At 50.7% G+C, this 13,274-nt stretch overlaps 1 protein-coding gene across 2 annotated transcripts in view; it reads right to left on the bottom strand.

Moving 5' to 3' along the window:
• ENDOG (endonuclease G) overlaps positions 1-9,960 on the bottom strand; it is a 28,778-nt gene extending 18,818 nt beyond the window's left edge. The window contains exons 1-3 of one of the 2 annotated variants that reach the window (XM_061561582.1): positions 9,684-9,960; positions 7,784-7,956; positions 5,713-5,798 (exon numbers count right to left, since the gene is read on the bottom strand). In XM_061561582.1, coding sequence (XP_061417566.1) covers positions 5,713-5,798; positions 7,784-7,948 — 251 coding nt within the window. In that variant the 5' untranslated portion in view covers positions 7,949-7,956; positions 9,684-9,960. Of the gene's footprint in view, positions 1-5,712; positions 5,799-7,783; positions 7,957-9,656 lie in introns of both variants that reach the window. The other variant, XM_061561581.1, reaches the window with a different exon arrangement.
• Positions 9,961-13,274: the final 3,314 nt, after the last annotated feature.

The raw sequence follows: 13,274 nt of genomic DNA on the forward strand, positions 1-13,274 counted from the left end.
CATGCATAGCCAAATCAAAAGGTTCTCAATGCGAAAAGGGCTACTGGTATACACAAACGAAAAAGACGGTCGACCTAGATGGGTAGTCCCCTCTCAATATCGAGAAATAATGTTACAACACGCCCACAATGAACCGTGCAGCGGCCACCGATGCGAGGTGAATACGGGACAGATGCTGCGACAGGTGGCCTATTGGCCAAAAATGGGGGAAGACATACACAAACATGTGTCCAACTGTCTCGTGTGTTGTAAGTACCAGCCAACGACCTCACAGCATAGGGCACCCCTACAGAGGAGGGGAGCAGATTATCCCTGGTCCAACCTACAAATCGACTGGATAGGACCTGTCAACCGATCAACCAAAGGGAACAAGTACATGCTAACTGTGACCTGCGCATTCTCTAAATGGACAGAGTGTTTACCAGCACCCAACAACACCGCGGAAACGACCGCTATCCTACTGATCAACCAAATATTCAGTAGATGGGGCCTACCGTCAACGATCGATTCAGACAAAGGAAGCCACTTCACAGCCGAGGTCATCACAGAAGTGTGGAAGATGTTGGGAGTAAAAAGACAATTACATGTCGCATACCATCCACAATCCTCAGGACAGGTGGAAAGAGCCAACAGGACCATCGTGAGCCTCCTAAAGAAATATGTGTCTACCACGGGCCGCGACTGGGATACGAAACTACCCCTAGTCTTGATGGCCATGCGAGCCACACCCAACCGAGCTACAGGCAGGACACCCTTCGAGATCATGACAGGGAGGCTAATGACCCTCCCAGTACACCTGTTATATGTCCCAGCGGAGGACGAGACCCCGACGGCAATGACGCCAACTGAATACCTGACGGGACTCAATAGTCACCTACAGAGCACATTCGCTATGGTCAGGGACCAGTTGCAAGTAGAGGCTCAGGGGAGCAAAGCATACTATGACCAAAAAGCCAGCCACGCAGAATACCAGCTAGGAGACCAGGTGTGGTACCTCAATTACGAGAAAAGGAAACAGAAGTGCAGGAAATTCCTGCCTTCCTGGACAGGACCACACGAGGTTGTTGACAAAATGTCCCCAGTCGTATATCAGCTAAAAATCACAAAGACAGGAATAGCAGCAAAACTTGAGGACAATCGATGGTTCATGATGGAAGAAGGGTATACATTTTTTTAAAAATAACCCGTGGCCATTTGACCACTGGTCATTTTTAAAAGGGCGGAATGTTGTATACTAACCTTCTTCCAAAATTGAGATTAATAATATTTGATGATTTTTTTTATATATTATCTTTTTACTTGTTTTTTAATGATTGAAACACACCAAGCGCAGCAAACTGCAAAACACCAGGTGTTGTTAAGTAATGAACTGGAGGAGGGCTAGGATGGCAGAATTTGCAACCTTGCTTCAAGGAAAGATAAGGCCTGATGAACGGGCACATGTCACCCGTGCAGGCGGCAGAGACAGTGGGAGTGTCAGCCAGACATAGTTAAGGCAAAAAGCCCAACCATCCTGCATGGTTTTAAAGTAACGTCAAGATTCGAAATTCAACAACAGAGTAGGCTAAATTACCGATCCTCGCGCTCGCTCAAATTGGAGACCAGGCTGCGAGCTACATAAATGAACCATTGCCCATTTGCTAATCCAATACTGAATGTTAATATTACTGAAGTCAAAACGAATTCTATGACCTCAGCACATGGGCAAATAATAGGGCAGTGTCGACTCAAAGGCAATGGAAGAAACAGAGGCGCCTTTGTCTAAATCACAACCACAGAAAGCCAGGAATCATCACTGATTGTGTGTTCAGGGATTCCGAGCTAGTTAGAACACGTGCACAGGGGGGGAGCTGATGTAAACAACCCTGCACGTCTGAACGTGAGGGGGCCTTTGACCTGAAAGTAAGAATAACACTCCCAGAGCAGAAGGTTGGATGACCACAGTGAGACGAGAATAAGAGTGGTGTATATCTCTCAAGGAGGCAGACCCAGCTGAACAACAAGGCTGCGGGGTCACCAGAAGTTCGCATTCGCCTAGTTAAGACAAAAAGCTCAATTATTCTGTATTGCTATTAAAGTAACGTTAAAGTCGGAATTTAACAACAGGGTAGGCTAAAGTTATCGATATTCACACCCACTCCAATTAAACCAGGCCACAAGTTACGCCTACTGAACCATCACCATTATTAAGTCAATATGAAATGTTATTTCCATACTTCAATACTTTCTATACAATTCGACCCGAAGCATATGACAATCAGAACCTTCCTAAGTCAAAATTGAATCGCACCCAGACAGGAGCGAATAGTCAATATAAGGTTGAAGAGGGAAGGAAATCAAGAGCACGGCGAACTGCAAACGTAAGCAAAAGCCGGGAACAACACCAGCCCAGCAACAGCGAGTGGGGCTTCGACAGGCCATAAAGTAGAATAATAACTCCCGGGGTCAGGGGACACAAGAAGAAGCAGGCAGACAAAAACCAGAACTGACTCCAAGGTTCAACCGCCCTCACCTACTCAGGAGTGACGGAAATTAATGAGGCCTTGAATTAACGGCAGGCAACAACAACGGCGAGCAGAGATAGGGTGGGGCAAAGACTGCGGGCTATGAATGCAACTTCGTGTCAGTAAAGCCCTGACAAACAAGTTAAGTTAAAGACATCACAATACATAGTATCGCACATAACATCAATGTTAACTCTATTCACCATAAACTATATTCCGCTTATATAACCATCCAGGCACCAAGGAATACGAATTCCTAGGATCAAGAAACTTACCCCTTAACCTAAGATATCGGAAATAAATTTATAGTAATAAGTATATGCATGAAAGACAAAAGTAAAACTTATGGAAAAGCCAGGATAACGGGATGAATCACAACCAGGTCGAATATAATACATAATAAAAAAAAAACGATGTTAAACCCAGGGTCGGAGAGAAAGGGAGATCCCGGCCGTCTTTGTATCCCCGCAGCGCGGGATAGGAGTGTGTGTACGCTCGTGGAAACACCTACACTTGGGTCGGGCACCACGATGGGAAACGACAGACCTTAGGTTACATACAGAATCATAACTGTGAAATAGTAAGGGACAAATGTTAACTTAAAACTTTTTAACCATTTCTTTGTGCGCCGGGTCGGAGAGAGTGTTGCCCCTCCCTCCAGGTTCTGCAACACGAACAAAGACGCCTATGAGACGATTTGTAACGTCTGTGTTTTGGGTCATGAAGAAGGCCAGACAAGAGATAATATTGCACCCAGACAGAGAGACGACTTCGAGGCAATTTGTAACATCTGATTGTTTGCTCGTGGGTTTTATGGAGGGAGTGTGACAACGAATATACCGTCAGTGATGCACACAAGGACACACGGACATACGGACAGACACATGGACACACCTGCCTACGGACAGATCCTGACATAGCAAAAATCGAAAAGAAGCCCCGCCTTGTGGGCGGGATCCAGGGGGATTTTTCGGCATAAAGTAAAGGATCCTGAGCATTGGAACCAGTGCGACGGGAGGGTCCACTCAGAAGCTCGACCGGGAGGGTCGACTCAGGAACGAGTGCGACGAGAGGGTCCACTCAGGAGCGCGACCGGGAGAGTCGGCTCAGGAGGAGTGCGACCAGTGGGTCCACTCAGGAGTGCGACCAGAGGGTCGACTCAGGAGCGAGGGCGACCAGCGGGTCGACCCAGGAGCGAGCTCGACCGGGAGGGTCGACTCAGGAGCGAGCTGCGACCAGCGGGTCGGCTCGACTCATCTTCAGCTCGTCAACCTCTGCCGAACCGGGGGTCTCTGCTGCCACCGGAGTGGTGAGCATCGCGGATCGGGGACAACCCAGAGCTGCACGCTACGAGCGAGTTGTGGGCGCCACCTACCGACCGGGTTCCGAACTGCGACAGCGTATCAACGGGCATCCGAACCAGTTCGCCACGGTGACAGGGGATCAACTGATACGTATGACGCGCACCGCCCCCTCACCACACGACCACCAGGCGTCTGTTTGACCTAAAGAATCGACTCCGAACACTGACTATTCAAGACAACTCTTACCACTCAAAAACACTCGAACCCATAAGCCATCCGTGGCTGGAAAGCATCGCAACGAGACCGAGTGATGGCCCTCCGTCGTTTATAAGAGTATTCTTAATTTTTATCTTTAATATTTAGTGGGCTGTACTCTTAATCGCATAAATTCCCAACAGATCCATCAATACGAACTGATTCTTGGCACCTCCTTCCGCCGAGCCACGCTCACGTGGGGAGTGGTGGCCCACCGGACCCTTATCAGGTGATCTGGTCCCCAATTAGTAAACTTGGTATAAGATAACGAGCTTCGGAAAAGGAGCACCGTCGCAGGCCCTTACTCCGAGCCGTTCTGTTGTCAGATAACCTGCCGATGTATCTGTTGAGATTGGTGCCTTTAAGAATAATAACTGTTTCTGATTGTGTTTTTTTTTTATCGCCGTATAATCTTTCAAGTATCTTTCAGTCATAATCGCCGCACGTACTCGCATCCTCTACAGAATATTCAACTGTTCCGTGACCCAAGGTGTTAACAACGTGATAAGGGTTGCGTATGATCAATAAGGAGTGCGGTACTGCGTGAACAATATTGAGTATAATCATTCATTAACGTTAAGGTTTTCTTAGCATAGTATTTGCATGTTTTAACGACTCTCTCTCTCACTAACAACCATCGCGTTATGCGGGATCCATGTGCCGTTGTCAAAGTGAAATCAGACAATCGTTGATGATACTGTATTGATGCCGTATTGACGTTCCGGGATTGAGAGTTCGCATACTATATCATAGTTAAGGTTGAATTAGTAATAAATTGATCAATACAGAAGTGGTTGTGTGATTCTTTCCTGAAATCTATGCATAAGATCTGCTTCTGCGTTGAGATTTGAACTTGGTGACCTTAATAAACACACTAATACATACTCAGTAAATGTTAAAGCGATAACGGGGTGAACCGGGGTCTGGTTATCATAACGACTTGCGTTATCATAATTACACCCACTCGCATAATTAATACGATTACCTCTCGAATTGGCATAATTAAAATGTGCGTAATTACATAAATTAACATATTTCCGGATAATTACACATTTGGCCAAATTTCATTTAATTATTATTATTTCCACTGAATATTCATAACCCACATATACAACATAATAATTTCACCCACGCACGCATACAACATAACAAATTTTCATACCCAACATATACAACAGGGCTCCACACGACGACCCCACGCTGCCCACGCTGCCCGCTCGCCGCAGCGGCGACGCTCGCGCGCCTCGCAGCACAAGCAGCCCGCCTGGGTTTGATTCCTGACTCGGGTGCCTCTCTGTGTGGCGTCTGTAGCTTCTCCCCCTGTTGTTCTGCACGGGATTCCTCCGGGTTCTCCGGGTTTCCTTTCGTAGCTAAAAACAACAGCACACAATGTGGCCGGCATTGGCCAAACAACATCCCAACTCTGCAGAAACCGCACTGCGAATTTCTCAATTGGGATAATACAGTGGTAACTCCGATTAGGCACGGTTGGCTACGTATGGTGGGAAGAAAGTTCAACACGTCGCCCCCTTACTGCTAAAATTTGGCAGAAGCCTCCCGAAAAAGTGTCTTGAGACTTGACGAGGCTTCTCTGGGTGACCAAGCGCGATCATCATCACGATGGATAATAACATCGTTCGTCGCCTCACCGGCTCGTCAGCTGCCCACCACCAACGCCAATGGTTGCCGCGTGAACGCTGGGCACGGGCAGCACCGGGCACTGCCAGAGGTCATCCTAGGGGTCGCACGGCCATGGAGAAACACACGTGAGCGGTGGCGCAGAGGTTAGCATCACTCACCCCCCAGCGACCCGAGTTCGATTTCCATCCGCGACCGGCTCAGTGTCGAATATCTGAACCGGTCCTGGGCCTCCCCTATTACATGAGTATCTTGTGCAGTGTGTAAACATCAGCACTGGGAAGACAAAGGCGGCCGGGCGTGGTGCTGGCCACCCACCCCCTCGTGTGCTGTGCCAGCCTATATAGGTGCCCGCTAACAGCACTTGCCCCAAAAGCCAGTCCAAGGCTACACGGGGATCTTTGTTTTCACAAATTCTCTATGTTGCTCTACATGGTACTTGACATATCATCTCGTCTATTTACAGATCAGTACAATAGCCTGCCTCTGTATATTTCACGTTTCTGTAACTTCATGTTGTGATCGTGCTAAGAATAATTTTTCCAAGCCGACTTGTGCCAACAGAAAATGTAGTAAATATTTCAATTTCGTTGGTGCAATATCTTCGATTTATGTTCTGATTTCTGTCTGCTTCGTTGCTGGACTTTAAACACGCTCGCTTTCGTGAGCAATATTTGGGTGAGTTTCGCGAAAGTAAAGTGTGTGTCGTACACCCTCCTCCACCCGGCATCTGTGCAAAAGAGCTTCACAGCTCATCGGATTCCTCCTGCAGTCTCAATACATTTTCTGATTCAGCACAAAGCCGTCACGTGATATAAAAACGTGCCACAATTCTGCCTGCTGCCTGATAATGCTGCCTGCAGCTGTCGGCGAAAAGCGTCCACACCCAATTGTTCAACGTGCGCGGGGATCACTCCGCAAGGCCGCGCCAGTCGCGTCGCTGACGACAGCGACAAATTGGCATGCCTGGTCACACGTGAAAACTTGACTCGTCGCCAAACTTTGTTTTCGCTCTATCCTGGTCTCTCGAGGCATCGCCTGGTTACACAAAATCAACTTGAAACTTGAATTTGTATTGTGCTGCCCTCGTATCTATTAATCAATGTAATGATTCAGCCCCCCCCCCCACTAACCACCACGAGTCAATGAATTGACTCGTTGCTCTTCCACCATCTCGTTTTGTATTGTTCCACTGCCGCCCTGTGGGTGACGAGGCCCCTACCCACAAGGCCCCACTGCCGCCCTGTGTGTGTGACAAGGCCCCTACCCACAATGCCTCACTGCCGCCCTGTGTGTGTGACGAGGCCCCTACCCACAATGCCCTCACTGTCACCCTGTGTGTGTGACGGGGCCCCTACCCACAATGCCTCACTGCCGCCCTGTGTGACGGGGACCCTACCCACAATGCCTCACTGTCACCCTGTGTGTGTGACGAGGCCCCTACCCACAATGCCCTCACTGTCACCCTGTGTGTGTGACGAGGCCCCTACCCACAATGCCTCACTGCCGCCCTGTGTGTGTGACGAGGCCCCTACCCACAATGCCTCACTGCCGCCCTGTGTGTGTGACGAGGCCCCTACCCACAATGCCTCACTGCCGCCCTGTGTGTGTGACGAGGCCCCTACCCACAATGCCTCACTGTCACCCTGTGTGTGTGACGAGGCCCCTACCCACAATGCCTCACTGTCACCCTGTGTGTGTGACGAGGCCCCTACCCACAATGCCTCACTGCCGCCCTGTGTGTGTGACGAGGCCCCTACCCACAATGCCTCACTGTCACCCTGTGTGTGTGACGAGGCCCCTACCCACAATGCCTCACTGCCGCCCTGTGTGTGTGACGAGGCCCCTACCCACAATGCCTCACTGTCACCCTGTGTGTGTGACGAGGCCCCTACCCACAATGCCTCACTGTCACCCTGTGTGTGACGAGGCCCCTACCTACAAGGTCCCACTGCCGCCCTGTGTGTGTGACGAGGCCCCTACCCACAATGCCTCACTGTCACCCTGTGTGTGTGACGGGGCCCCTACCCACAATGCCTCACTGCTGCCCTGTGTGTGTACGTGCATGACGAGGGCCCCTACCCAGAGGGAGGCGGTGGTGCCCGGGGCCCCTGCGTCCGCGTCTGCGCTCCCGTGCCCTGTACGCCGCCTCCGCCGCTCCAGCCACGTGCCGAGGCCAGTGCCCAATGCCAGGGAGAGCGCGGTGCCACCCAGCCTGGCCCAGCGCCTCAGGGCTCCGGGCATCATGTCCGCACCTGCTCCCTCCACACACGGAAGACGGTGGCGGTGCCATCAACGCCTGCACCTTGCTGGAAACCCTCTCCCCCACTGCTCCCTCAGACTTCTTGTACTTGTTTACACTCAGAGCTGAGCGTTGAGGAGCCAAATGTGGACTCCCCTGTCCGATCTACATGGGATAGAGTGTTGCCCCCTTGCACACGTGGGATTTTTCCAGGTGCTCTGGTTTCCTCCCACGTGTGAACGCTCATTAATTGGCAGAAGCCACCTTCATATATAGAGAACCGCAGAGCTTTGGGAGATTGTTGGTAGCGCCGTGTGATTGCTGCCGTCCATTCATGTGGTGGCGAGATGTTAACTACCTCGCTTGGTCTACAGGAGGTCGTGGGTTCGATCCCGACCCTGACACCTGCTGCTGTATATTTGGAGTCACGTAGATTTTTCTCCGGGTCCTCGAGTTTCTCCCTCCACATTTCATCAACATGTGCTTAGATTATACTGGTAGGAACCCACTGGTTCCACCAGCCCACAGGGGATTATTGTGTCCGTCGTGCAGGAAGGGGCTGGGTGGGGTGGGGAGGGGCTGGGTGGGGAGGGTGGGGAGGGGCTGGGTGAGGTGGGGTGGGGAGGGGCTGGGTGGGGAGGGTGGGGAGGGGCTGGGTGGGGAGGGAGGGGAGGGGCTGGGAGGGGTGGGGTGGGGCTGGGTGGTGAGGGGCTGGTCACCCCGTGGTGCCCTTATAAAACTCAACGTTTAACCTACTCACGCCGGCTTGTGCCCGCTCTCACAGTCGGGCATATTTGCGGAATACACCACGCCGCCGTTGACCCTGCAGGCCATTGACCGAGCAACCCAACGTTCCTACCAGCTCCCTCCGCAGGACAATGTGTTTTGGCTGCGATACATTTCCACATCAGCCACTTCATTGAACTATCACGTGTGGCCAGGTCGCTTCTAAAAACGAGCTGTATAGCTCAGTGGGGCTTACCTGGAAAAGAAACATAGTAAAATAAAGTTACGTGGTTCCTCCTCAGTGGTTCTCTCTCTACGAAAGAGAGTTAATACTGTGTGGCAAAGCGTCACAAGTTGAATGTATTATGAAAAGTCTAAATTCGTGGTCCATGAACTGGCCACGCTAGAAACTCAGTTATACTCCGATTAATTCCGTCTCGAAAAAAAACAAAGATCCCCGTGTAGCCTGTAACAGACTGGAGGGGCAAGTGGCTGTTAGCGAGCAGCATCGATGAAGGTCCGCACGGCACACGAGGGGGTGGGTGGCCAAAACCACGCCCGGCCGCCTTTGTCTCCCCACCGGTGACGTGTACACAGCCGCTGCCAGGCGCAGTGCCGAGTCTCCGCCGGGTTCGCGGCGCGATGCGCTAACCACAGCGCCACCGCTCCCCACACGTGAACACACACGCGTACTGTACCCACACGCGTGTACTGTACTCACACATGTGTACTGTACTCACACATGTGTACTGTACTCACACGCGCGTACTGTACTCACACGCGCGTACTGTACTCACACGCGCGTACTGTACTCACACGCGCGTACTGTACTCACACGCACGTACTGTACTCACACGCGCGTACTGTACTCACACGCGCGTACTGTACTCACACGCGCGTACTGTACTCACACGCGCGTACTGTACTCACACGCGCGTACTGTACTCACACGCGCGTACTGTACTCACACGCGCGTACTGTACTCACACACACGTGTACGCGCACTCCGCGTACCGCAGCAGCGAGGTTTCTCAACAGATATACTTTAATTACGGATGTTTAATGAGTGGTGGTAACGAGGCGATGGTAACGAGGTGATGGTAACGAGGTGATGGCGGTGGTAACGAGGTGAAGGTGATGGTAACGAGGTGGTGGTAATGAGTTGTGGTGGTGGTAACGAGGTGATGGTGAGTAATGAGTTGTGGTGGTAACGAGGTGATGGTAACGAGGTGATGATGGTAACGAGTTGTGGTGGCGGTAACACGGAGTCGGTCGCAAGGGGGGGCAGGGCCGACCTTGACCCACTTCCGGCGTGACGTCACGAAAGGGCGTGTTCGTTTTGTGCGTGACGTCACGCAGAGGGCGTGCACAGCGAGTCCTCGTTTAACGAGGTAGATGCGTTCTTGAGAAGTTCCGCGTTCAGCGAAAACGATTTCCCCCAAAAATAATGTAACGAGAAACGTTTGTGGAGATACAGTGTACTACTACTCACACACAGTGAGATGCAGGGACGGATACCGTAGGGTACGCCGCCTCGTTACTGTATCATTCCGAGTATTGTGTCGTACGGCTCAGCCGTGCAACGCAAGAAAGTAGTTTCGGCCGTCGACCGCTCAGAAACTGCGTTATAGCGGCACGCGTTGTAACGGGCGTGTTATAACAGGCGTGTTATAACAGGCGTGTTATAACAGGCGTGTTATAACAGGCGTGTTATAACAGGCGTGTTATAACAGGCGTGTTATAACGGGTGCGTTGTGCTTTATAAGGGGTGCGTTTCGCGTGACACCGGGCGCGTTCCACGTCGTGCGAAAAGTGTTCCCAAATGGAAGATCCGCGCTACTTACCGGAATACATACATACATGCTTGTGATTAAAATGACATCCATAGGCAGATGGGGAACGCTCGGAGGAGCGAACATAGCCCATCTGTTAGGAAACAATAAGTGGCCTTGGCCAACACACCCCACTAGCAAGGATGGCCGGAGGTCACGACTAATGTCGGAGTGGCAGCTAAGGAGCATGAACCGTCACGTGAGCTCCGGTCATCCTCGCGCAGCGGCTCTCGGCTGAACATCGAACAAAGGCGGTCACCGCATCGCGCACTTTCAGATGCACTTTTGCGGCCGTCTGGAACGCTCTTCCTGTGCACTTTTACATCTCGAGTAAAAACTAATTTCCTTCGAACTGCTTATTATGTTTAGTTTGCTGTCCTTCCCCCGCACCTCCAATTCACACGGTTGGCTACGTACGGTGCGAAAGACGTCCAACCATACATACAGCTAAGGAATGGAACACGTCCGAGATGGCATCTGCAGAAGAGACGGAGCGATGAGATCAGCTTGCATGCCTGCGTGGATCGATACATCGCAGGACGTCGGATTGGTGAAACCTTCATCCAGCAGTGGATTAACCATGGCTGATGATGATAAAACACAGCTGTGCATGAAGCCCAATGCAATTGTAGTGTCAGTGACTTCGGAGACGAGGTTTGTAGAGGCACACACTCTGTAGTCGCTAGGCTACAACACAACACGAGCCGTCTAACACCGACGGCGCTGACGGAGACAGCCAACAGGTGATCCCGCAGCGCAGTGCCGAGCGAAGTCGGCAGCGACGATGACGACGAGACGACAGCAACGACGAGAAGATCCAATCCCAGAACCGGCAGCCCTGAGCTCCCGTTCTCGTCCCCTTTTATGCTCCCAGCGCGGCCCGGCTCCGCCCTGGTCCCGCCAAACCTCCTACGCATTTCACAAGTAGTATTAATCGCATATCTGCATTTCCCATAAATATGCTAAATTTCTCTTGATATGCAAATTATTTTGTCAAGGCGCCCTTCTCCCCTCCATCCCAGCTTAAATAGACGCTCCAAGCCTGGGGTGTGTCATTCAGACTCTGTCTTCTCGACAGACCTGCTCTCCACCTGAGGACGGCTGCTTGCGTTGTGGCCGAAACGTCGTGAGAATTATTTAATAGTTTTATTTTTATTATTTTATTACTTCCATTCTACGTGACTTTACCAAAAGAACCAAGAAGATGAGGTTCTAAGGGCTTCCAGATGGGGCCCTCCGTGACCCTTGCCCCAGTTCCTCCGCCCTGCCGACGCAGCCGTGTCTATGCTCGCCGGCGTGTGTGCTGTTTGTACACCGCAGTTGCCGCTGCTGGTCACCAGCCGGCACTACTGCACTACACAATCGATGTTATTTCCGAAGGTGTCAGGGGTGAGGCCGAGTATTAAACGAATTACATGTGCCTTGCTCGCGTGTAGCCACATCATAAACAAGGAGTCCCTGCCACATATCACCGATATTTGAAACTATTTTCTACTACTACTTTTGTAGTGTCTTGAACAATCACTGACACGTTGTAACCGGTCACCTGCTTACACTTTATCAGCCTAATCTTAGCTACGGGCCCCGCACTTTCAAGGGCCCCGCGCTAAATGCTTTCAAGCTATCAATTCCGGTTCAGTGATTCTGCACTTGCTCTATTACTATAGTACTATACCGCCTTCAACTTTTACGAACGACTGGGTGTTTAAGGTTAGCGATTTGTCGTATTATCAGGCTGTATAGCAAGCGAAAAATACAATTACTTTACCATGCAAGTAAAAAATTAGTGTTTTAATATTTACGTGTTTATTTATTTATTTAAGGCCCCTTTATAACATATGCTGCAGGCCCCGCACTAGCTTCATCCGGCACTGCACAGGAGACGAGGGGTCTTTGATCTTGGGAGCGAGGGCATCCTTATCAGTTGCGTCATCACGTCTATTGCTATATTCTTAGGTTTTTTCGGTAAAGTCACGTAGGTAAAAAATTTAAATTAATGAAAGTAAAATAACTTTTATTAATTAAAATTAATACAAGTAAAATAACTTTTATTAATTTTATTTTTTTACCTACGTGACTTTACCGAAAAAACCTAAGAATATGAAAAAAAAATTAAATTTCTAAAAGTTATTTAACTTTTATTAATGTTAATTTTTTACCTACGTGACTTTACCGAAAAAACCTAAGAATATGAATCCTTGCAGTCACGAAAGCTTCAAATCTACGTCTATTGCTCTTCACGAAGCTACCTCGCTTGGCCTCTTGAGCCAACAACGAGGGCGGACTGCTGCCTCGCTCTGCAGAGGCGCAATGGGCGAACGCGCGTGAGAGCGCGCGCGCGTGTTTCGATCTCCGAGCTGGAATAAGCCAAAATAAGTGACGACGCGGATGTAATGCGGGACGCGTTTATCTTGCGCGCTCACGGCCGAGCGGGTCTGATACGAGCGACTCGCGGACACTGCCGATGCGGTTTAATCACGGGCCGCTGAAGCGTGGATGCGAACTCAGGTGCTGGCTTTTACGAGCCCAAGGCATGTCCCTGCCTCCCCCAATCTCATTTCACTCCACGTTCTCACCACCGCCATGGCATGGATGTTACAGCAGCCGCTGAACCGCGATAGAAAAAAATATGATGTGGCGGTGACGTCACCAAGGCGCGTGTACCAGGCTAGGTGCACCTTGAGCATCCATCGCGCACCACTCGACCAGCGCCACCGTTGGAGGTTGGCGTCAAACGTCACGAAGGTTCCGGGATTGTGCTCAGGTAGAGCCG

Source organism: Lethenteron reissneri, chromosome 27 (assembly GCF_015708825.2).
Source record: "Lethenteron reissneri isolate LAM-NWPU_2019-01 chromosome 27, ASM1570882v1, whole genome shotgun sequence".
NCBI classification, from domain to species: Eukaryota; Metazoa; Chordata; class Hyperoartia; order Petromyzontiformes; family Petromyzontidae; genus Lethenteron; species Lethenteron reissneri.